At 38.3% G+C, this 26,895-nt stretch overlaps 1 protein-coding gene across 3 annotated transcripts in view; it reads right to left on the bottom strand.

The window, feature by feature from the left end:
• The window catches only part of LOC118749213 (ubiquitin-conjugating enzyme E2-22 kDa), a 250,815-nt gene extending 224,401 nt beyond the window's left edge, over nt 1-26,414 (bottom strand). Inside the window, exons 1-2 of one of the 3 annotated variants that reach the window (XM_036484001.1) lie at nt 26,279-26,414; nt 25,963-26,202 (exon numbers count right to left, since the gene is read on the bottom strand). In XM_036484001.1, coding sequence (XP_036339894.1) covers nt 25,963-26,025 — 63 coding nt within the window. In that variant the 5' untranslated portion in view covers nt 26,026-26,202; nt 26,279-26,414. Of the gene's footprint in view, nt 1-25,962; nt 26,218-26,278 lie in introns of all 3 variants that reach the window. The other 2 variants (XM_036483999.1, XM_036484000.1) reach the window with 2 other exon arrangements.
• Nucleotides 26,415-26,895: the final 481 nt, after the last annotated feature.

Raw genomic sequence — 26,895 nt, 5'->3', positions numbered from 1 at the left:
CTTATTTTGAGTTGCGATTTTTTGCCATTTTTGATGTAAAATAAAATTATATAATTTCTGAAACGAATTCAATGAAATGCTAATGTAAAATGTTGCGCCGCAAATACGTCCTTCTCTTCTTACAGCATTAACGTAAATGCGTGGTATAGCACGGAATAAAGAACATGTACACTTGAAAGAACATAAATCCGTGACATAAATTTAAACCTTAAATTATTATATATCATCGTGTTTTTTTTTTGTAATTATCAATATGATCTCAAAATAATAATGAATTAAATTTTTCATACATTTTCAACATTTTACTGTAAATAATAGAAATAACAAAAATTCTATAATGTCAATAATTCATAAGAATGTAGTGAACCACAGATATTTACCATTCAAATATTAACGTTTAGGTTAATAAAACTATAGTACGGAATTACCTCAACAACTTCTTTAGGGTTTAATTTAATGACAAAATGAGTTAGTGAGATAGTTTTTACAAGAATTTAATCAAAATAAGAAAAGATGTAAAGTGTTCCGTGTTAGGCACTGAATTATGTACCTTGTAAACGAAATATGTACATAATTCCGTGAATCAGAAATATCACTTTTAAGGTAATTAAATCTACCGGGATGAATTTGGCAGTTACCCAAACAATTAACAGATGTTTAATGAATACTAAAATATAGTCATAGTGAGAAAAATACTTATCGTTAAATTTTTACAGCCTTAAGAAAATACACTACAGTCGTTAACACTTCGCTTAGGACATCTCCTTACATGATGTTAATTCTCCGAACTACAACTTATAAACTGCCTGATATTATATAAATATAATCCATAAGTACAGTCAGAATAGACCTTATTTGTTCTTAAAAATTAAGGTTTATGCTGGTATTTTTTATTTGATCAAACATTCTACCAATTCCTTATTTAAATAAAAAAAAAACCGGAATCCAACGGAATAACGTACTACCCCGCAATTGTGTGCATTTACCTTAAATGTTGGCTGGCGACCAACTTTGTTGAAAGCGATTAGTTGAAAGGACGTTCAACCAAAAGTAGAATGCAAAGTTGAACAATGCAAACGCCTTTTTATGGCGAATATTTTGATATTTTTTTTATATTTTGATATTCTTAGCCATTCAATTTTTTTTTCGTGCAACCCTGCGTTCAATTGTAAGTAAAATACAGAAATGGGCTTCAAACATATGTAGAGCGGCTGCCGACGGGTTGTTTGAAATTCTGCAGAGCGAAAATACTGACGTGCCGAAATCGTCGAAAACTATTTCAAAAAAAAACTGTTTCAAAAAAACACATTATCAGAGCTGTTCCCCCGGGAACATATACGCTTATTGGCATTAAAAACCAACTTACTAAAGTGGGACATCTATAGTTTTAGATATCGGTGTGGATGGTTTGCCCTTGTATAAAAGCTCCAACTTGTCCTTGTGGCCTATTCTAGCCAGTACTGTGAACGCTCCACAAGTAAAGGTAATTTTGGTGGGAATTTACTTGGGAATAAAGAAACCTAATAACAGCAACTGTTTTATTATGAATTTTCGATGCTTAAAAGTGAAGGCCTTTTGATTGGTAATAACCATATTAATGTTGAAATTCGTAACTTTATTTGTGATGCTCCTGCGCGTGCTTTTTTGCGCAAAACCGTTGACCACAATTCGTTCCATGGTTCAAGTTGGAAGAAAAATTAATAACACTGTCGCGTATAGCACGTCATGCGCACGTCTACGCAGAGACGATGAGTTTTCTACACGAGTATACCAAGCCTATCACAAAGATTTAAATGAAAATAACAATATTTTAGAAGATATGGGTATAAAAATTGTTACTCAATTTCCACTCGAGCCGATGCATCTGTTAGACCTTGGTGTAATAAAAAAAATCCTTCTTTGTATTTAGAATAACAAAACAAGTAGTACCCAACTATCTTTGGAAGCGAGGGAAAATTGCTCAATACATTTACAGTCTGTAATTCCGTATATTCCCAGGGAATTCGCTCGTAAACCGAGAACTTTAGATGAAATTTCGATATGGAAAGACGCAGAGTTCCGCCAGTTTGCACTGTACACTGTAATCTTAGTTTTAAAAAATGTTGTAAATGAAGAAACGTATTACCACTTTTGTCTTATCCACTGTGCCTACAGGCTGTTATCAGATGAACGCAATTTCACGTCTAGTCTTAATGTGAATTGCGAACTATTAACGCATTTCGTTGAACTTTTCCCTTGTCTTTATTTTGAAGAGCACGTATCTTACAACGTTCATTCGCTCTTGCATTTAAGTGATTGTGTCAAAGAAATTGGTTTTTTGAATAGTTTCTCTGCATATAAGTTTGAGAATTACATGCGACATCTAAAACGTTTAGTTAAAAAACCAAACAAAATTCTGGAACAAATTCAAAATAAAATCGGAAACGATGATTTAACCGTACGACCGAAAAAATATGGAATTCATAAGAATCGATACGGTAAAATCATTTCTTTCGATTCACCTAATTTTTACTTAAGTACAAAGAGCCCTGACAATTATTGTTATTTTAAAACGGGAGTAGCTATGATGATCTCTGCATTTACATTAAATAATGATAAAATTATTGTAACTGGCAAAAAATAGGAAAATCGTAAAAATTTGTATGAGCAACCATTGAGATCAATGGAAGAACTGAGCATTTTTGTTTCCGACCGCGTAAATTTAGACAGCATGGTCCTATTTTTAGATTCTGATCTAATACAACACAAACTTATGTGTTTGCCAAACAACAACTCACTTCTGCATATACCTATTTTACATTCAACAAATTAATAATTTAAATCTTAATTTCGGAATTTTGGATTCAATCATAAAATAAAGAAATCACTGAAAAATTAGTTAAAAGGTTAGAATTGTTATAACTAAACACTACTACTTGTACAGACACCCACAAAAGTTAGTATGGAGTGATTTTTTACAATATACAAAATGTCCTGTTGAATATTTTTTCATAAAAATATAGTTCATTGAGTAACAAAAGCCATACATATGAAAAGTTAAAGCGAAAAAAATTCTTTATTTTGTATAAAGTTTGAAGCTTTGATTTTATGGCTTTTTTTATAGAAAGAACTTAATATATTTTTGCGAAAAAGTTTTCGAAAAATATTAACTATGAAATCATTTTGACTATTGTAAACAAATCACGTACTAACCTTTGTGAGTGACTATATTTAATATGTCAACATCTTATTGTTTATCTTCAGAGTGCTTGTCATGTCAGTTGATGGCACAAAAGCATGCCGAGCTTAAAAACGAACTATATGCGCTAAGAGAAAAACTAAAAACGCTTGCAAGTAAGTACATTAAATTGCATACATTTATACTATTTATTTTTACGGAAATTTCAATATACAAACATATGTTTTCTTATTATAGGTGAAGTGCAGCGATGCAATCAATATATTGATAAGTTAATCACAGAACAAGCCAAAAGCAATGTTAACCTTGAACTGCTGTTGAATGTAAGAAATAAGGCGTTAAATTTTCCTATTAACACAATAGACCGAAATAGAAAGCAATATGGGAGAAAATATGGATATTTATGTAAGCTTACAGTGGCTCCAAGTCATACTCGCACACCCCAAAAACAATTTTCATTTTGTTAATATTAAATTTTGGTTTGAAGTTCCTACAAATTACCGCTGAACTGTAAAAATTTCACTTTCTCCCATAAAACAATAAATTCAGTCACAAATTTGATGGAAGAAAATTTAATGGGCTACAAAACTGCATACTCGAATAATTTCTAAAAAATCTAATAAAACAGTTAGAATTTTGCACGAAAATGAATGGAAGATTAGACGAATTTTGCCATTTCCTTATTTAACATAAACAATCAATATTACCAAAATGAAAATTATTTTTGTTTGTGTACGAGTTTGACTTGGAGCCACTGTGTATTCTCCAAATATTTTTGATAATGTAGTCAAAAAAGCACAGTTTATAACAATTTCAATTTTCATTATAGAAATCAACAATTTATTCGATTATGCGTGATAACGGTTTGAACAATGGCCTTACAAAGCTCATTGCGCCGAAAGTACTGTCTTTATTCAACTATATGGGGATTAAAGGAAAAATGTCCTTTAAATCTCTGGAACACTTCAATTATACGGTGACTAATTTTTTATAACAAAAAAATCAATAATAAAATAAACAAAAAAATTAGTTTATTATTAATTATTTCAATGTTATTTCAGATGGCTTATTGAGGAAGGAAATTCTCATTCATGTATTGAGAATTTCAGTACATCAAAGATATAAAGGTGACTATTAAAAAGGCCAAGATCCGACACCACAAGCATGAGTACGATGAAAGACGTAAATTAAACCTGCATTGAGTATTTTTATTATTTTTCGAAATGTAGAGGAATTAAATTTTTAATTTTCTAATAGTATGTAACTAATTTTTACTAAACTGCAAAGAAATCAATGCAGGCTCTGAATTAAAGTCTAATATATAATTAAACAGTTTAATTTAAAAGTATACTTACAGTGAACCAAATATAAATAGGGACGCGACACTTTTGCAAATTTCGTCTATTTTTCTTTAGTTTAATTAATGTTAAATATTCTTTAATGAAAGTATACCTGATCACTTAACAAAAGCAGTATAAATCCAAATTTCAAACTTTGTGCAAAAATTATGAGCAAATTTGGCAAAAAATATTGGTATGGAGTTTTATTAGCCATTAAATTTTAGTGGAACATCATGTAGCTAGACTGCTGATCGTTGATTTTTGGAATTTTTTTTCATAAAAGAAATGTGTCGAACATACTTTATATAGAACAAAATGCATTGACAAAAAACTGCCAAAAAACAAGGGTAATTTGATACTACTTCGAACTTACACTTTACTTGCTTACTAAAATTTAATGGGCTACAAAACTGCATATCAAAGTATTCTCTAAAGATGCTAGTTTTTACAAACTCTCGTAATTTTTACACAAAGTTGGAAATTTGGATTTATAAGGGTTTTGTTAAGTGATCGGCTATACTTTCCTGAAAAAATATTAAACATTAAATGACCTAAAGAAAAATGGCAAAAATGTCGCGTCCATATTTATATCTGGTTCACTGTATATGAATTAATTTTTTAATTTGCTTGTTTCTAATTTTTTATGAAACTGTTAAGTAATCAATGCGTGCACTGAATTTGAGTCCGATATAATTAATAATTTATTTTCAAAGAGTACGTATATGAATTAATTTTTTAATCAGCTAGTATCTAATTTTTTGTTAAACTGTTACGAAATCAATGCAGGCATTGAATTTAAGTCTGGTATAATTAAATAATTTAATTTAAAAGTGTACTTATATGAATTAATTTTTTAATTTGCTTGTATCTCATTTTTTATGAAACCGCAAGGAAATCAATAGATTCATTGAATTTAAGTCTGCTATAACTTAATGTACGTGTAAACATAAATTTCTTAATAAATAAATTTGAACATTAAATAGAATACATACTTGTTTCGGTTACTAGGAAAAAAAATTAATGCATTAGAAATAATAAATACTGTTTTCGGTTACTAAGTAATGCAAAATGGAGTAATAAATGCGTAGATATACATTTAACAATCAATAAATTCGAGCTTAAAAAAATACATACTAGGTAATGCAAAAGTGAATGCCCCACTTTTCCTAGGACATCGGCCTGGGGAAAAAATGCATTTTTGAATCTAAAAACTGGCTTGATAAAGATTTCTTTTTCGATTACTATACATTACATTTTCCCACTGGGCTGATACGTGAATTTCCGGGATCGGCCTGACAAAGTGTGTCACGCTCATCGGCTAGGACAGCCGTTTCAGCAGGAAAGTTTGGATGGCGGTCCGTTATGCAACCTTCTGGTACGAAGCGAGCAGCAACAACAGTGACAACCCTGCGGAACTTACGTTCGCCTAGGTGAACGTCGTACTAAGGGGTATTTGAGGCAAAAAACCGGTCAAACGTGGTTTCTAAAATTCATAAAATTACACAAACAATGCATTTTTAAATAAGTACGATAACCGGTTCACCGCCCCAGCCCCCAAACCCGCGTGTTTACTGCGTCTGGCCACATAATCAGTCGGAACCTAGCCTTTGTGTGTAGGGCGTGACTTTGTTCTCGGCGCTTTTGATTATTTTACATATTTCTCTGTGTTAATATGTCTTCGTATGGTGAATTACCAGAAAAATTTGTATTGAATATGGATGTTGAAGGTGTGTGTGTACTTTGTATAAAAATATGTTACTGTTAATTTCTCGTCAAAGTTCCGCATTTAGACTTATGATGAAAATTTACTTCTTAAAAACGTGGTATTTTTAACAAAAGTTTAAAACAATAGTGTTTTTGTTTATGTGTCGGGCTTTGTCGCCTTACATTTAAAATGTGGTAATAAAGTTTGAACCTTTGCCTATCTGAATGAAAAATAAAATCTTCCCCCGAACCACCCCAACCTTTTTACATTTTTTTTTAATCAAAGGCAAAATTATTCAAAAAATATTGTTTTTTTTTCAATTTTTTCTTTTATCGAAAATCAAGCTAAAAATCTGAAGGAAACTGTAGACAGTGAATATCAGTAAAAATCAGTCACAATATTTTGCTGACAATGGTAGACGGAAAGGTCTGCAACTCCGCAACGAACACTACATCAACTATGCGATGTTATATATGCGGCCAGACATCAAAGGATTTTAACAAACTAGAGAAAGGTGCCGTTAAAAAAGAAGCCCTAAAGTTTGGGCTTTCAGTACTCCATGCCAGAATACGCTTTTTTGAGACACTGCTGCATTTAGCATATAAACAACCCCTCCAGAAGTAGCAAGCCCGTACACCGGAAGAGAAAAAGATTGTTAAAGAAACAAAAGAGAAATTACAGAAATCTTTCAGAGAAGAAATGGGTCTACTTGTTGATGTTCCTAAAGATGGCTTTGGAAATAGCAATGATGGGAATACGTCCAGGAGATTTTACCAACATGCAGAATGCTCTTCTCGCATTACCGGCATCAACTTTGAATTAATCAATAAGTTTAAAGTGATTCTTGAGGTATTCTCAAGTGGACATGAGGTTGATCACCAAAAATTTGATGATTATGCCCAAGACACTGCCAGACTGTATGTGGAATTGTACGGCTGGCATCCAATGTCGCCTACAGTCCACAAAATTCTGATGCACGGAGCGGAAGTGATGGCAGGAGCAATTCTGCCAATTGGACAATTGTCCGAGGAGGCCGCTGAGGCGCGAAATAAGCATATTAGCAAATATCGGGTAGACTTTGCAAGAAAATTTTCGAGGACTGAGTGCAACAGAGACATTTTAAATAGATTACTTTTAACATCCGATCCTCTCTCAGCTCGAGTCGGCCAAAGAATAAAAAGAAAATCTTGCCATTTTCTGCCGAGGCAAAAACCATTTTGATTGCTGCAACGAAATTAAATAGGTCGGACGACAATACTGTTGAAGATATTGATGATGATGAAGAGGATTCGGATGTTAACAGCGAATCGGATGGCAACAGCGAATCGGATGGCACTGACTCCGAATAAAATCAAATTTACTAAAATTTTGACTTAAACAAATTTTTTTAGTTTTTTTTTTGTATTTTTATTGATAAATCCAAAATATTGATTAGATATTTTTTTTATTGTATTTTGAGATAATATAGGCCCCTAAATAATTTTGACCAGTTTTTTGGCTCAAATACCCCTTAGTGCGTCGGTTGGTGTGGGGAGGGCAGAAACGGTGCTTTCAGTAAATTCCGCGAAGCCTTTCCAATCAGCTTTGGTTAAGTTGATATAGGTCCGGTGTTCCGCGGAAGCAAAGTCGGCAGGTTTATCGATCGAGATGACTATGGGCAGATGGTCTGATGCCAAGGTCAGCATAGGTCGCTATGATATGATGTTTATCAGACCAGCGCTGACTATTGTTATGTCTGGCGAGCTGCAGAACGTCGAATCGCCTATCTTTTCAGCCAAGTGTGTTCCCCTATGATCATTTGACAGGCTTGAATGCCAAAGATCGTGGTGCGCATTAAAGCGGCCGCTGTGGTGTAGTGGTAAGCAGTGCGCGCTTCCACTCCGCAGCGCCTGGGTTCAAGCCCTGGTCAAAGCAACATCGCAAAAAAATTTAGAAAAAAGGTTTTTTCTCAACAGTGGTCGCCCCTCGGCAGGCAATGGTAAACCTCCGAGTGTATTTGTGCTATGAAAAACAGCTTCTCATAAAAATACAATCGCCGTTCGGAGTCGGCGTAAAACTGTGGTGCGTGATGAATTGCTGTGCAACTTCGTCTCTTGGACCCTAGCTATCAATATTTAATGCCTTCCCAAGAAGACGGTTATCTCCTCGATCTTGCTCTGAAGTCCGTTACAGTTAAACTGAAGGAGCTTCGTGTGGTTCGGGAGATGTGTTGTTATGCGGGGGGTGAGAGATGTGTGTTGCCTAACCGCCATAGGCTGTGTGCGCTGCTGTGGGACGTACCGCCTGTGGTGGTAGTGGGTGGCGTCGCAGCTGGAACTTGCGACCGTGCAGCGCAACACGGGCCCTCGAAATTCCCCGTCCAATCTCGTGCCAAGGTTATGTACCTCATGCCCGGAAGGGCTCTTTTCCTAGTAAAAGGAATGATGGCGGTTTGGTAGGATTCATGATAAGCCCTAACTTGTCGCACCATCCCTTCGTCAATATTAATCTAATCTTATTGGTCTAAACGACTTCGCTATCGAGTAGTCCCTTTTACCCACTTTCTGGATAAATATTACACGCGCCCTCCGCCAAACCTGTTGGACATACGCTTCCCCAATACTGCTTTTCATTATGTCCACAAGATACGGTATTACACTCACTGCCCTGCTGTAACATCACCGGCCGTATGTCATCTACCCCTGGAGCCTTGTAGCGTTCAAACGAGCCCAGCGCCCATCTAACTGAGGTCTGAGTGAATATGCTTCTCGCCAGTCCCCAATCAGATGGTCGCGGCCTAGTTCTCTGGACCCCCAGCTCCTCCATCAGGTTAGAGGCCTCCGAGAGGTGTGCTAGCATCAAGGTGGTCGCCCTTTCCTCCCTTCTATTGGTGTAGGTGCCATCTGCAATCTTAAGCGCAAGCTCCGTTTCTATAGTTCCTTTGACTATAGCCTTATGTAAGCTCGCGGCGGCCGGGGTATTCGAGATGCCTTCAAAGAAGGTTCTGAAAATTTCCCTCTTCGCATACTCTCCTATATTAAACCCATAGAAGTCATTTTCGAATTTAAAACTCCATGCCCGATCATTGTTAAGGCGTCGCCTGGGTAAAAGACTGTCTGTCGTAAGCGCAATTTTGACGATTTTTAGTTCTAGATGCAGTTATTTATTTTGAAATAAGGTCTTTCGATTGGTGTTATCAGTTTTTAGATATCTCCTTTTGTTTCCGAGATATTGACTACAATTTTTCCGATAATTTAGTGTAGTGATGCATTCATATTAAACTAATCAATATCTTAAAAATGGCGTCCCCCATTTTTGGATATCTCTTTTAGTTTCCGAGATATTGAGTAAAAAGTGTCGTTAATTTAGTGGAAATTTTGATCACATTTGTCGTATTTCATACAAAGTGGCTACCAAATTGTGGATAAATGACGCTTACGACAAAATTTTACTAAAAAAAATCCTTCATAAACTCAAAACTAATTAAAAACAAACGTTAAAAATTAAATAATTTAAGAATTTTGTGAACTAGTGACATTTTCAGACTTTGGAGAAAACCTATCTTCGCGTTTTTGAAAAATTGCATTCCAAACTTCAATCGCGATTCCCCACAACCTGCCGAAATTAACATACAGACAATCTTTTACCCAGGCGACGAAGGGCAATTTACTCAAAGCCTGGTTAACAGTAATCTCCGGTTAAACTTCGTTATGGACGTCTTCGACTCCATGCATATAACAGGGTATTGTTGTTGTTGTTGTAACAACATACAAATTAGCCAAAGAGTTTTTGGGGAGGGTTGCTGGAGTGACAGTCCTTGGCCAGATAAAAATCTGGGTCGTTCCGGTTACGTAGATCCGACTGCCGTGGGAACAGGGTGTCGATAACGTCGATAACTATGTAGTTAGGGTTAACCAGACATTGAGAAACTGGCCCTAAGTGATATAACTATTGAGCGCAACATGGTAAGTGTAATTGGAGAAAGTATCGCACAAATTAGTCAAAATTGCTGTGTGAACTATTAGTAGGGGAGCCCAAGAGGGGATTCGGGGATTTACTCGAGCACGTCAGATTAACATATGGGGGATACCTTGCGTTCTGTTGAGTACCTCTGCCAAATCTAAGACATCTATGTAGAGCCGCGCGCATAGGAGAGCTGATCAGAATAATAAAAAAAATTTATAGGTGGATTTACTCGAGCGCGTCAGATTAAGAAATAGTGGGTTAATTAATGCTGAAAAGTGTGCATTTCAATAATCTGACGATTTGAGCGCGACGCAAGGGATTGGGAAAAAAACGTTACCTGGACATTCTCGAGCGCGGTTAATTTTTTCTTTTATTATGAAGCATACAGCTGAAGGGTAACGGGAAGTAATAATCTGACGTTTTCCACAAGCCGGAGTAACGAAAACCGTCAACAAAGATTGTCGTGTGCACTTACTGCTACAGATTTTTCTACGAAATTTGTTATTTTTTGATTTGTTTGCTGTTTTCCGTTCATATTATTTGTCACAATCATATGACTATAAGTATACCCAGCGGACCAAATGCTCGCAAATGATACCAGTTGCGAATGAAATGTGAGAATTAACCCAAACAAACTCTCACTAAAGGCTCGTATGTTGCTCCGCTGTATATGTGCAGAAGTATGTGAATTTGTGAATCAAAACCTTTATCTAAATTTGAGCTGGACGATGAAATTACATGTGTAATTAAGTGCGTCTACGATTACGATTAATTTAATCCCAGTTTCAAAATAGTTTTAATTAGGATTCAAATAATCGTAAATCGAAGGAGTATTAGATTAAAATTATATTAAGAAAAATTAGTAGCACATGATGTAACTTTTAGCTCAACAAATATCAGTTAAAAATTACTTTTTAACTTATGTATGTGAATTTTACTCATTTCTCAGCTAAAATCTCTAGACATAAGAATTTGTATGTAAGAAAAACATGAATTTTTCAGATAATATTGAATTCGGCAGCCTTAAGTTTACTTATACATAAAAAATCTTAAACTCCGCTCCCTTCTAGCTCAGTCTTTATATAGTATCTTAGTATAGTATCACGCAATCATGGACGATCAAAGCACTCGTGGTGTTACATGAAATACAACCTTTGAAACTTAACGAACTAATTGTTTATACCCAGCAAACAATTAGGTTTGATATACATTTGAGAATGATTTGAAATCAAAGCCTTTCTCAAATGTCAAACGTTTGAAAATGATTTGATATTGATTTGAAAATTACAGCTTTCTCAATAAAAAGGGGAGTTGATCTCCATTTGAGAATATGGTTAACTCTCAAATCGATTTCAACGGTTACTTATCAAATTGTGGAAATGGAATTTATTATAGGAAATTTATATTTCATATTTATTTTTTCTTCACGATGTACATATGTATGTACATAACAAAAGAAACAATTAAGATAAAGTAATTTTCAACCCGCGCAAACATCAAATCCACTATTTGTGGGCTTTCTCTTTGAAATTGTTTTTCTATTAATTGTTTTTTTTTCAATTGATCTTAATTTTTTCTTACAATTTTTGATTTAACTGCGCATTTTTATATCGTTTGACACTTGCCATCTTTCTTCAAATCAACCTCAAATGAATTTCAAATGTAAAATTTGAACCTCCTTTTCAATTTGAGAATCATTTGAGAAAAACATTTGATATCAAATTGAGAAATACATTTTTCTCAAACGTTTGAGACTGTGTTTGCTGGGTACCGACACATAAAGCGCTTTGACCCAGTTCGCTGTGATTCAAAGCGGATGCATAAACCAAATTTCAATAAGGTCTTAATTTCAAAAGTGTATTGACTCGAATTTGATTTCAAATCGGTTTTTTATTTCTGAAATCGGTTAGAAAACACGTATAAGCACATCACTCATTCGACGCGAAGTGAAAATAGGCTGGTTTTCTTTATACAGCCCGATTTAAATTTGAACTATTATTAAAATAAATTTGAATTGTTGTTCGCTTCCACTTCGGTCAATCGCGCAAATCAATTATTAAACAAATATCGAAATAAAACAAAAAAAAAATTTATACTTTGAATGCGGTTTCAGCGAATGCGCTGTAAAGTAGGGCTGGGAACTTCATCCGGATTTTTCAACTATCCGGATAAACCGAATATTCGAATATCCGGATACCTAAATGAAAAATCCGGTTACTTTGGAAGCTAAGATAATATTCGGCTATCCGAATATCCGGATTTTTCGCTCATAAATGTGTAATAACAAGTTTTCTATTTCTACGCACAAAATTGTTTGTATAAATTTTTAAATTTTCAAAGTTTTATTTTGGAACTTCAAAGGCTTCTACAAACGAATTAAAAAGTTCAACAAACAAATTTATGCCTATAGAAAACTTGCTACTTCATATGCATGAGCGCCTGGTATCGGGAAATCAAAGTATCGTTTCGTAAAAATAATTAAAAAAATATAAAATTGACCGCGAGAGTTTTTTCATGGCTTTAAAATATCATGGACGGAATAATGAAAGCTGTTACGATACTTTTGGTCGTGGTGAATGCTTTACCAAATTGTAGCATTTCTAAAAAAGTCATGACAAGTATAGTGCCATTTGTGTATATTTTGACAAAACGATACAAAACAAAGGCTCAACTTCAAGTCCGTCAAGAGCTAATTCACTCTATCGTGTGCATAATTGAATTCACGAATATTATTAATCAGTTTGTTGATTTTTTTGGATATCCGAAAATACGAATATTAACCGGATATTCGTAAATCCGGATATCCGAATAATTTCACAAACGAATATTAACCGGATATCCATACTATCCGGATTTAATTCGTGTCAACGGATAATCCGCATGGATATCCGCATATTCGAATATGCGGATAGTCCCAGCCCTACTGTAAAGACACAGGTATAAACGCTTGAAAGAAATAGGTGTTAAGTCAAATTGGATTTTTCTCAATGCGGTTCTTGCGTAGGTATAAACAAGGTATACATTTTGTGATTCACGATGAGTGGAAATGGTTTTTGTGTGTTTTGTGGATCAAGTTCTTGCCAAAAAACTTGTTGGACTATTCTAGGGGACTCAGGTATAATACCTTGTAAATTCTATAATAACACACTTTTCATTTAATATGTAAAAGAAAATATTGTCAATTACTTCTTGTTACAGATGGGAAAAATGTAGAAGAAACTGACGACCAAGTCGAACAGCCGAGCAGCATTCCCACGACAGCCGGTCTACGTGCCGGAATGACTCGCGTTTTACCCGACCAAGGGCTGTTGTTTCGGCGATCTAACCCCGCTTAGGTCGGCAAAATCCATCAAACGTTGCTCGATTCTAAGGCTACATCTTCTCCGTACCCTTCTGCTCAGGGCTGGCATAGAGTCTAACCCAGGGCCAGTAATTTACACCTGCTGGGTATGCCAGAGACGACTGCATACAAACTCCACCTCGGTCAGGTGCAATGCCTGTGACGGGTGGAGTCACCTCCGTAACTGCTCGGGCCTACGTACGCACCGGCAATGGACCACGTCGTTCGCGGCCCCGAACCGGACCGCCTCCACGGCAAACCACCACCCGCCTGGGCAGCACACAATCAACACACCCACACCCCAACACAACACAACAATAGACACACAAACAAACACAATAGCACCTACACACCGCCGCCGGCAACTCCTAGTCCCTCAGACAATCTGCTCTGTTTGTCAGTCCAGAATATACCGTAACGTGACATCAGTCAAGTGCAACTCCTGCCTCGGCTGGTGCCACTTTAGCGCGTGCTCAGGACTCCGCAACACGCGAGATTGGACGAGTGACTATGTGGGCCCCTTCTGTGCTGCCCAGTCGCATCCCTCCCCCGCGACGCCGCCAACCACCACCTCAAGGCAGCACCCCCTTTTGCAGCACGTACAGCAGGGGGCCGGCAGGCAACACAACTCTTTAATACCACACATCACAATCGGTCTCCCAAGGCACACAAAGGTGCTACAATTTAACTGTAACGGACTCCAGAGCATGATCGAGGAGATAACTGTATTTATGGGAAGGCATGGAATATGAATAGCTGCGGTCCAAGAGACGAAGCTGCACGGCAATTCAACCCTGTTGAATTGCGCCGGATACAACGTGCACCGTCGTGATCGCGAGCGAGATAATGGTGGAGGTTTAGCGTTCATCACGCACCACACCGTGCAGTATCGTCTTATTGAAGCAGACATCGACCGCAGGGATACCATCCTAGAATGTCAGGGTATTGCTATCCGGTCAGGCGATGTTGAGCTCGAAATATTTAACGTATACATACCCCCTGTCACCAGCTGCCCAACAGGATATCACCCTGAAATCTCCTTCCTCTCCATCCTCCTTCCTCTCCATCTTTCTTCTCTTTTCATTTTATATAACTTTTACCCCTACTTTTTATTTTTATTATTTTATTTTGTTTTAATTTTTTATTTTATATAGATGTGTAATTACATGTAACTTTAGGTTGTAAGATATCATACACTGTAAATATAACTATTGGTTGTCGTGTGTGATTAAATAAATAAATAAATAAATAAAATAGGTGCGCTACTCAGAGGTGAAAACCGCATGGTAATTAGTGACTTTAACACGCAACACTATCTTTGACATTCAAGCCTGTCAAATGATCGTAGGGGAATACATCTGGCTGAGCAGATAGACGATTCGACATTCTGCGCAATGAACGACGACGCACACACCAGGATTATGGGCAGCTGCTGCAGCTCGCCAGATTTAACAATCGTCAGCGATGGTCTGATAAACAGCGTAACATGGCGACCAATGCTGACCCTAGCATCAGACCATCTGCCCATAGTCATCTCGGTTGATAAACCTACCGACTTTGCTTCCGGGGATCACCGGACTTATGTCAACTTTTCCGACCAACCGACGTTCATGTAGGTGAACGTAAGTTTCGCAGGGTTGTCACCGCTGCTGCAGCTCGCTTCATCCCAGCTGGATGTATTAAGGATCCACGTCCGAACTTTCCTCACTTCAGCAGCTGTTCTAGCCGATGAGCGCGACAACCTTCGTTAGGCCGATCCTGGAAATCCCCGTATCAGGGATCTCAATTCGGAGATTCGGCAACTTGTGAACGTACATAAGCGGAAGAAATGGGAAGAGCATTTGAAGACCTGTAACTTCGCCTCTGGTGTGAGCAAGCTTTGGTCAATCGTGAGGTCGTTGTCCAACCCGACGAAGCATGACGACAGAGTCGAGATAGACTTTGGTGACCACGCTTCGTCGGACCCGAAGCGATGAGCGAGCTATTTTAGCCGGCGGTTCATTCTGCATCCTCCGGTGGATAAAGCCAAACGTCGAATGACCAGAAGGCTGCACAAAATGCCAAAACCCAGTGCGCCTCTTGTTTTCACCAGCGGTGAGGTAAGGCTAGCCATCGGGAAGGCGAAAGCCTCCAAAGTAATTGGACCCGACGGAATATGCATGTTGATGCTGAAAAATTTGGGTCCTGCGGGAGTAGCATACCTAACGGAGGTCCTCAACCTGTCTATGGCCACTCTCGTCATTCCAGACATCTGGAAAATGGGGAGTGTGGTCCCACTGCTCAAACCGGGGAAACCAGCCAACAAAGGAAAGTCTTATCGCCCGATAACTCTCCTTTCCCCGGTAGCGAAGACACTCGAGGCCCTGCTGCTCCCGTATTTTGCGAACCACCTGACCCCAGCGAAGCATCAGCATGGGTTCCGTAAGTGCATAGCACGACAACAGCACTTAACGCCATAAACACTCAGATAACTCATGGTCTAAACCGAAACCGCCCCTGTGAGAGAACTATTCTAGTAGCGTTGGACCTGTCCAAGGCGTTCGACACTGTCAGTCATTCAACGCTACTAGAAGATATAGAGGCTTCCTCACTCCCACAGGGACTCAAACGGTGGTCGGCGAATTACCTGAAACTAGCAAGCCACGTTAAATTAAAGAGGGGATACCACATGGTGGTGTCCTGTCCCCGCTACTGTTTAATTATTACATCTCAAAGCTACCTCAACCACCAGAGGGAATTGATGACTTGTGCTCGAAAGTAAACGGTTATCTCGCCGAACTTTCTCGCTTCTTCACTGCAAGGAGCCTAGCCCTATCCCCTGCGAAATCCTCGGTAACCCCAAAATACTCGGAGTAACTTTCGACAGCCTGCTCTCCTTCTCTGCGCACTCAACCGCTATTGTCAATAAAGTACAGAGCCGCAACAAGGTCCTCAAGTCGCTAGCCGGCAGTACTTGGGGCAAAGACAAAGAAACGTTGCTGGCAACATACAAGGCAATAGGCCGGCCGGTTTTGAACTACGCAGCGCCAGTGTGGTCGCCTGGGACTAGTAGGACGCAGTGGACGAAGCTACAGACCGCACAAAACACCGCACTGAGGACAGCGACGGGATGCCTCCTGATGACGCCTGAACACCACCTGCACGGCGAGGCGCAAATGCTCCCGGTAAAGGAGCACAATATAATGCTCTGCAAGCAGTTCCTGATCGGGACCCACAGAAGTGGCCACCCGTGCAGACAGCTGCTTGCAGAGGAGCCCTCGCCTAGGCACGTCAGGAGGCATCTATATGAACTAACGGACGAAGTCCAGAGGTTCATTAAACAACCTCTGGACCCGACAGCCTACAGACAGGCCTTGAACGGCATTCACAGGGACTCAGTCTCGAGTTATGTAGACTCTAGACCTGTGAATGCCGTTCTAGGCACACCACCCCCGGACATTGACGAGACGGAGCTTCATCTGCCTCGGGAGACGCGCACCACACTTGCACAACTTCGCTCCGGCTACTGCAGCAGGTTAAACTCCTACCTGAGTAGGCTGAATGAGGATGTGCCTAATGAATGTCCGGCATGCGGAGAGACCCCACATGACTCGAAACATCTCTTCGCATGCCCGGCAAACCCGACATCCCTAACGACCTTGTCCTTATGGGCAAACCCCGCAGAAGCTGCACGCTTCCTAGGGCTGCCGTTAGTGGAACTTGACGGCAACGACTGAGATACCAACCGATCTGGGCGGGGTTGTTGTAGCCGCTACAACAACAACAACAACCACCTGGACGAAGGAGGTCAGATTGCAAATGGGTATTCACGTCGATGGCGTAACAATACCGACGGTGAATAACCCGAAAATCCTCGGAGTTACCTTCGACAGTCTGCTCTCCTTCTCGGCGCATACAACCGCAATTGTCAACAAAGTACAGAGCCGCAACAATGTTCTCAAGTCGCTGGCCGGCAGCACTTGGGGCAAAGATAAAGAAACGTTGTTGGCAACATACAAGGCAATTGGCCGGCCGGTTCTAAACCTCCCCGGCGCCCGTATGGTCGCCGTGGACTATCAGGACGCAGTGGATGAGCTACAGACCTGCCAAAACACGGCATTACGAACAGCGACAGGATGCCTCCTGATGACGCCCCAACACCACCTACATGACGAGGCCCAGATGCTCCCTGTAAAGGAGCATAACATAATGCTCTGCAAGCAGTTCCTTGCTGGGAGCCACAGACGTGGCCATCCCAGCGGACAGCTGCTCGCGGAAGAGCCCTCGCCAAGGCACGTCAGGAGGCATCTTTACGAACTGACGGACGAAGTCCAGAGGTTTATCAAACAACCTCTGGACCCGTCAACCTACCGACAGGCCCTGAACGGCATTCACAGGGAATCAGTCTCAAGTTATGTAGACTCCCGCCCTGTGAATGCCGTCCTAGGCACACAACCACCGGACGTAGACGGGACAGAACTTTGTCTGCCTCGGGAGACCCGCACTACAATAGCCCAACCTCGCTCTGGCTATTGCAGCAGGCTAAATTCATACTTAAGCAGAATCAACGAGGATGTGCCCAACCAATGCCCGGCATGTGGAGAGTCGCCACATGACTCACGGCACCTCTTCGCATGCCCTGAGAACCCCACTCATCTGACGCCCCTGTCCCGATGGACAGCCCCTGTGCAAGTCGCACACTTCCTGGGCCTTCCCCTAGCTGAAATTGACAACGTTGACGGATGAACCGACCCGAACGGGGCTTAGTAGCCGCTACAACAACAACAACAACAACAACAACCAAGTCGAACCGGATTTGCTGTATGATAACTGCACGGATAAAATAATAAGTGTTTACAGTAATATATGTTTGGTTGACTGTGCATCTCAGAAACGAAATTAATTGTTTAAACCGTCAGATTAGGAAAACCCCTCCAGATAATCGTCAGATTATGGAACAGGACGACCAGGGCATCGAGATGAGCTTTCTGTATGAAAATCTGACGCGCTCGAGTAAATCCAAATTACGATTTTTTTGCATCTTCAAGAAGACGCCACGACTTGCGTCACATCTGAATCGTCAGATTATTAAATGGGAGGTTCATTCGGGCCTATTTAACATCCCTTGTGAATATCTGACGCGGCGAGTAAACTTTTTTGTCACCCATTTTTGACCCTTCCGTACGCCCAACCCCACTATGCAAACCGGCAGATTAGCATATTTCCGTCATCAGAAACACGTTTGATTTATTCACTATCAATATCTGACGCGCTCGAGTAAATCCATGTAACTGTTTGTTTTTACATTTTTGGAAGCCTGTAGATCCCCCACCCACCGCTGGAAGGAAAAACAATCCATGACCTTTTTTTCTTCCCATCATATAATCTTCAAAATCCAATAGGTCAAAATGACGCTCGAGTAAATCCCGATTTAGCATCATGGACATGATCATCCAAATTCCGAAAGCGGCGAATGGACAAGATCTTCATCAATTTTATAAACTATGACTTAGGGCCGGTTGTTCAATGTCTGATTAGCACAAATCGGAGGTAGAAGCTCCGGTTAAGCACAACTACTGCTTTATCGATCACATGTTACATGCATGATGTCGAAATCGTCGATAGTGTAGTGGTAGTGATAACCAGACATTGAACAACCGGCCCTTAGGGCCCTTGCATCAGGTCTGGTTAACACTTTCTCCCAGTTAAACATCATAATCGGCGTTACCGACTCTCTGTTATAAGCATGGCGTCGATAACGATGTGTAACTGGGGGTAATAGCCCAGTTATGCATACTTGCACTGCTATACCATTTTAGGTAAAAATCAAAACCCAACAGAATTCTACATGTGAAGTGCTATGGCTGGCTAACCGCTTACACGCAAAGCCCATTTAACAGTTTCTGATGTGACAACTCTCACGCAACGCCAAGTATGCATAACTGAGCTATTAGCCAGACATGGTTCTTAATAAGTTAAGTTGATTTCCTGTTCCTCTATTTAATAAATGTTTAATACTTAATTTAAGAATGTTTCATTTAATTTGAAAATAAGTTTCATTTAATTTGTAAAAAGTTTCATTAAATCCGAAATACACTTACGGTCAAAAAAACGCCGACGAAATTTTTTCTCTGCTACGGCGCTTCTCTGTAACTACAGCTACATAACGGAACTTTTTAGTTTTTATAGTGACCATTGATAGGTCCTTAGCTTATTGTGTGATGTTTTATGAGGAAAAATGTAGTAAGTGCCTATCAGTTTTTGTGAAAGCAGCGATATTTAAAAAAAAGCAATGGTTTTATCCCAAAAGCAAAAAATTGACATAATCGTATACAAGCGGCAAAAAAGCGAAATGTCGATTTCTCACGCGCAGTACATTGCAATGAATCCCCGGTAAGGAGATTCTGGACGAATTATAGGGAAACGGACAGTTTGGTCCGTCGTACAGGAAGCGGACGACCACGAAAGACCATTGAGCGCGATGATAGGGTTATCGTCAAGGTATCTCTGCGGGGCCGATTTAAAACTGCTCCCGAAGTTGCCGCGGAATTAAAGGATAGCATTAACATGGAAATTAGTATCTCAACGGTACAGCGTCGCTTGAGGGAAAATTGGTCACGAAACGACTGGGAACAAGTCATATTTCCTGATGAGTGCAAAATAAATCTATTCAGCTCAGATGCGGGATGCACGGTTCGCCGCAAAAAAAAAACAGACAGATTTAGTCTCATTTGCGTTCAGACTACAGTGAGGCATGTAATGGTGTGGGGAACAACAACAAGCCATGGAGTTGGAAAAACCTTTTTACTGGAGGGTTAAGTTAACTCCCCTTCTACATTGCCATCATTAAAGACGAATTTTTACCAAGCATTGTAACTGATAAGAGTTAAAAGAACGCAATCTCATTTTTAGTTGTTGTTGTTGTAGCAGCATACAAATTCCCCAAAGACTTTTTGGTGAGTGTTGCTGGAGTGACAGTCCTTGGCCAGATATAAATCTGGGTCGTTCCGGTTACGTAGACCCGACTGTCGTGGGAACGTCTCAGTCAAAAACATTACTTCTACCTGTGATATTAAAAACGGCGTTTTTTTTACCGTAAGTGTAGGTTTCATTTAATTTGAAAAAGGTTTCGCTTTATCTGAAAAAGCGTTTATTTAATTTGAAAAAAGTTTTGCTTGACCTGAAAAAGGTTTCATTTAATTTGAAAAAGGTTTCGCTTAGTTTGAAAATGGTTTTATTTAAACTGAAAAAGCTATATTTTGAAGGCCACAGAATTTATTATACTTAGTGTATTTTATGAGTATACAGTATATATGATATACCGACTTACATAAAAACTACCTAACTAAAATGCATATGTATCAGAATATGGGTGTCAGACGGAAGAAACTTAAGCGATTAAAAAAAATTCAAAACCTCCAACTGTAATTAATTAGGCTAAAAACCCAATGTCTTTAATTTTAATATTGCAGTTAAAATTTTTTTTAAGGGTCTGTATTTTTTAGGGTCGCAGACGTATGCAATAGGTGACTATGGAGAAATTGTCAACAATAATGCCCTCTATAATGTGCCATAAGCCTCATTCCGGATCCGTGGTTAGTGCGTTATAAAATTCTGAAAATGTGTTTTTCTCCACATAAAAAAAAAATTGTTTCCCTTAAAAAGTAGGTCATATTTTACAAAATCACTAATAATAATAAAAGTTGTTTATAATCATGATACAAAAAAGAAGGTAGTTTCAATACATCACTTTTTGATTAGAAAGCAGATTTTTGACAATTGCTCAAGTGGCGTTACCAAATTTAAGTTTTATGTGGAGGGGATTTTATATCATAAATTTGGGATTATAAATATAATAGTTGTGTTAACATTTACCTTTTGAAAATAATTAATATCGTATCTTAAACATTTTTAAATTTTAGAATAAATTCGATAAACACTTGACAAAATCTTTATTTTTAAATTCATAAAATTTGATTGAACATATTTTGAGATATGTCATATGATTATTTCACAATGTAGCTAGCCAGGACTACTACAGTTCTCTATATCGGACGGATATATTGTCTTTGTCCATTTAACTACATGTCTTTCAAGTAATTCGAAAGTGGAATTTACTTTGGGACCCATGGGCTTCATAACTTTCAGAAAAGTGAGTGTTATCCATTCTAGTATATTTTGAAAATATCGTTGTTTCTTTGGGTAAAAATAAATATATTTTAGTGTTCAATATTGGAGGGGGTGTAAAACAATAATAGATTGGCGTTTACACATATGTTAATGTTTGGCCGAGCTTCTCCTCCGATTTGTGGCGTGCGCCTTGATGTTGTCACACAGAGCGGAGGGACCTACAGTTTTACGCCGACTCCGAACGGCGATTGTATTTTTATGAGAAGCTGTTTTTCATGGCAGAAATACACTCGGAGATTTGCCACTGCCTGCCGAGGGACGACCGCTGTTAAGAAAAAACCTTTTTTTCTATATTTTTTGCGATGTTGCTTTGACTAGGATTTGAACCCAGGCGTTGCGGAGTGGAAGCGCGCACTGCTTACCACTACACCACAGCGGCCGACATACAATATTTATGATTTATTGTTAGTACGCAAACTAGAACTACAATTATCAACTCATTACACCGACAACCCTAACGGCTTTGTCCTTGTGCACCGACCCGATAGAAGCTGCACGTTTCCTAGGGCCGCCGGTAGTGGAACTTGACGACGACTGAGATATCAACCGATCTGGGCGGGGTTGTTGTAGCCGCTACAACAACAACAACAACTTATTACACAATAGCCCTCTTCTCTTTCAAAAACAAAAAGTGCAATGGGTTTGGGGTGAGGAGCGGAGCGGAGGCGGAGGGGCTGTGGACATTAGAAAGAGAACAGTCCAAACTTTAAGAAAAAACAGCCTTTTTCTCTCCGACGGCTCTGCAGACTTCTGGGGACCCATTGGAAAATGGGGTAAAATTAGCATTTTGAAAAAGTAAATGTAAACTCGGGTTACGCGTACCACAGGATTTTTGCGCAAAATACCTTTACCCGTTGTAGGCCTTCGGTCGCGCTTAGAAAAAATAACCCTCATCAGTCCGATTCAGGCTACGCTGACCACAGTATTTTTTTTTACAAACATTATTGCACCCGAATTTGTTAAAATTTTGTCTTCGAAAATTTTAGATATTATTATAAACTTACGTTTTATCGTTTCACCACACGTGAATTAGAATTTTTTTGATCGGGTTACGCGTTTGAACACAATAACCCAAATTATTGTACAAATAATGGAACCGTACCCAAGAAAATACCCTTTTTTGTTGAAATTTCGATTCTGAGAGCAAAATGCTTTGAAATAAACAAAAAGATTTATAATAAAATTTTAAGAATTTTAGGTTTGGGTATGGTAGTACGAAATGTCACAATCTTGCATAGGCGGCCTTTGGCCGCGCTTAGGGATTATAACCCTCACGACGTAGAATTCTCCTTTCTGTGTTGCCAAAGAAAATGGGCTGAACACTTTTGCAGAGAACACCTTTGTGCGTAGGCGGCCTTCGGCCGCGCTTAGGGATTATAACCAGAGTGTCCAGATTTGGCGATTTGGCGCCAATTTGGCGATTTTTTTTTTGGATATTAGAGCGTAAAAATTTAGGAAATCACCATTGGCGATTTTGGCGATTTTTTCCCTTCAAATAAATTTTTTCCTAAAAAGGAATTATAAAAATATACAAAACTTAGTTTTCCACGATAATTTTACACAAGAGGCTTATACTCCGCGTTATAAACTTGACTTAAGAAGCATATTAAATGACTGTCAAAAATGCTTAATCACCCTAATCGAAGAACTTTTGGAGCGATTACCTAGTCAATTAAATGCTTTTAGAAAAGCTTTGATTTTGTCACCAGAAAAGTGTGTGAATCACAACAGGGCGAGTTTCAGGGACCTGCCCAATCACTATTTGACTTTGAAGGAAAGAAAAGCAGCGGAAACTGAGTATTTAAATCTCTGAACTTTCCCATGGAGTACCCTTTCTCAGAACCATTCCATCCGACTCTTGAAGAATTTTGGATAATTTCTCACGGAGTGAAAACCGCAACAGGCAATAAAATGTTTGGAAATATAAGCAAATTCATATTATTATCCTTGCCGCACTCAAATACTTTGTTGAGAGTATTTTTTACGTAATGAATTCAACAAAAACTAAGATTCGAAATATGATGAGGTTGGAAAGCCTTTATTCAATAGTTCGAATAAAGTGTTATATGAAGGCTAATAGTTTCTGCTGCAAAACGTTTCCACAGTATGTTATCAGGATTGAATAGCTCAATATATGACAACAACAGAAAAGTAAATCATTCAGACCCTATAGGTGATTTTGAAGAAATTGTGGAAATAGCTGATCTCGCCTTATTATAGGTTTTTATTTAATTTTTAGCGCCCAGCTTTTAAAAGCGGATTATGCGATTAATCAATTAATATGAGTTATAATAAATTTAGTAATTGCGCAGTCCTATTGCAAAATGTGTTGAAACAAATATTTTTAAAAAGTATCCATATTTTGAAAGAAAATCGTGTGTACATCATTATTATATAAGTGATTTGTGTTATTTATTATTACCCTCTGAAGGTATTATATTCGTTTTTGGTTTCAAAAACTATATTATAACAAGATCTCATTTTTTAAATAAAAGATGTTAAATCGGTTTCATGAATTTTAGTTAAAAAAATGGCGATTTTTGGCGATTTTTTTTTTAAAAATTTGCGCTTTTTTTTAAACAATCTGGACACCCTGATTATAACCCTCACTACGTAGAATTTTCCTTTCTGTGTTGCCAAAGAAAAGGGGCAGAACACCTTTTTGCGTAGGCGGACTTCGGCCTCGCATAGGGATTATAACCCTCAATACGTAGAATTCTCCTTTCTGCGTGCGAAGAAAAGAAAAGCAACCCCTTTTCACAAAAGTATATTTCTTGTGCATTATTTGGATGTTTTCAAAGTTGAAATACAAATTGTATTAATACAGTGGCAGCACCAGTTTTCCTCCATCGTATTTATATTAACTTCACAAGATTGTTTGTGTGGAGATTTTCAACACCGGAATTTTGCAATTAAATACAGAATTTCCCGAAAATGTACACTTAAAACATCACAAATGTACAAAAACTTATAAATATGTGTTAAGTTGAGTTCATTTACTCCATAATCAGCCCAATTCTCAATACTCCCAGGGAGTTTGTTCACCGGGAATTTGTTTCTCCTGACAAAGAAATCCTCCAATAACGAACTCCAAGGAAGTAGCAGTTTCCCCGAAAATTTGGAAGGAGAAAATTCAAACTTCGCAAGAGCTGTTTGATACTTTTTTGACAGCTCAACTCTGCCATTTAATATAAAAAAACCGCAGGGAATTTTTATTCATGATAGGAGGAAAGGGAAAAGAGAGAAAACTCCCTGTTCAGAATCGGCCTGATAGAATTAAAAAAGTAAATTTCCGGCCTCGGATTATTTTTATTGGCGTCAAGACGCGTCAATTGATACCACCCTCGAATTTTTCCGTCCATTTTGACCTGGTTCCGCTAAAGTGCCCTACTACCATGTATCATGTTTATAATTGCATAAGCTGTCCACAGAAAAAAAATCAGATCAATTCGTTGAATTTTGACGCTAATTTAATAATTTCACGATTTGGGACTAGTGGACGCCACCGAAATTTGAATTATCAGCGCGGTGGGCGCTTATGCCGTCCAAATAATTGCTTAGCGAAAACAGTCTTTAGAACTACATATTTTCTTCAGCAAAGTGTGTTCCTTCCCTCTCAACATCAGACTTGTGTGCGAATATTCCTGGGTTTGGCTTTCCTATAATTGAACTTTTGTTTCGCTTATTACGCCGGAATTTGTGGGGTGGAATTAATATTCTATATACATACACACGTTGCTAAAGGATCAAACTATTATTTAAAAGTACTCTTATTGTTTAATATGTATTGTGCTTAGTAAGCAACGGGGTTCCATTTTTGTAAATAGCGGTTCATACCCTCAATAAAAAGCGGGGTTGGAGCTACCACGAAAGCAAACAAAACAGCAACCATCCAACACTCCTTTAACCATGACACATACATATATGAATGTTTCCCGAGATTCCTTTCCTAAGTGTTCCTCCTGTGATGAACTCGATAGTAAATTTTACGTGCCGCATATTGGCCAATTAATAGAACTTAATACATAATCCAGCAACCTTCATCTAGCATTGTCAGAAGCCTAGTTTTTGGAATTTGTATGAAACAACTTGAGCAGACCATTTGAAAATACAAATGTTCCTATTGAACTTGTCATTCTTCTAAATAAATATGTATATATGTACAAGCCGAATGTGCATATCCTTAAACAGATATACAAGTTTACGTTTTGAACGTACATATGTACATGTCATTTTGCAAATGCTTCTAGATATTTTTCCTATAGCTACATTCCACTATACTCACTTCTTCACTTCGCATAACTTCCTTAAACTCCCGCTTGATGCGAGAAACTGCCATGTTTGCCATGCTGATCTTTATACGTATCCGGGTACTCACTCAAAAGTACGTATGAAGCAGAGAAATTATATTGCTAAGTAGTTTTATTTCTATATTCTGGAACAATTGCTAATTCATTCAGATTCTTTTATAATTTTGGGTAATTTCGACCTTCGAATAATTTCCTTTTAATTGTACGAAGACAAACTGTCAAATTAAAATCTTTAATCGATATACTAATATTTATAAAAGGTTATCGCTCTATGTTTTAAACAATTCTCACGTTACTTCTCTAAATAGATGTGTTCAAGTACGTTGTTTCAATTTACGGGTATAACAGCCCCATTCTTTTGCAACAGCCTCACAAAAAACCGCCCGCCAATTGTGCAGTTTATGGTCCCCTCCGAATATATAACCCAAATGGACTGAAGTGGTAAGGCTATCTGCACACTTGTCTATTGTCGTTATCGGCTAGTTATCGGCAAATCGTAGAAGATGCAGAAACGGATAAGTACGGCACTGTCGTTTGCTAAACGTTGTGCACGCATTGTTTGTTTACATTTTATGGGGAAAAATTAGTGAAAAAGTTAATATTTGCATTAAAATTGCAAAAAAACAGTAGATATTGCATAGAATCTATGGAAATTATTAAAAAGTGGATAATTGCATTAAGATTCTATAAATGTGAGCGTTTTAACTATAAAATATGACGAAATTGTAAAAAAGTCTCTGTGTGCATGCTCAAAACACATTTCAGGAAAAGAAAAGAAGAGATATTACTGAGAAATTATGTCTAGAATTTTGCAGCACAGTCTATATTTTAAAAATTGCAGGTGTTTGTAAATATTTCGCGAAAATATTAACAAGAAAAACAGAAAATACCTGCTCCAGGTGAATTTT

This window comes from Rhagoletis pomonella, unplaced genomic scaffold, assembly GCF_013731165.1.
Source record: "Rhagoletis pomonella isolate Grant_MI unplaced genomic scaffold, Rhpom_1.0 Rhpom_scaffold_00014, whole genome shotgun sequence".
Classification (NCBI taxonomy): Eukaryota; Metazoa; Arthropoda; class Insecta; order Diptera; family Tephritidae; genus Rhagoletis; species Rhagoletis pomonella.
This window is presented reverse-complemented; position numbering and strand designations above follow the sequence as displayed.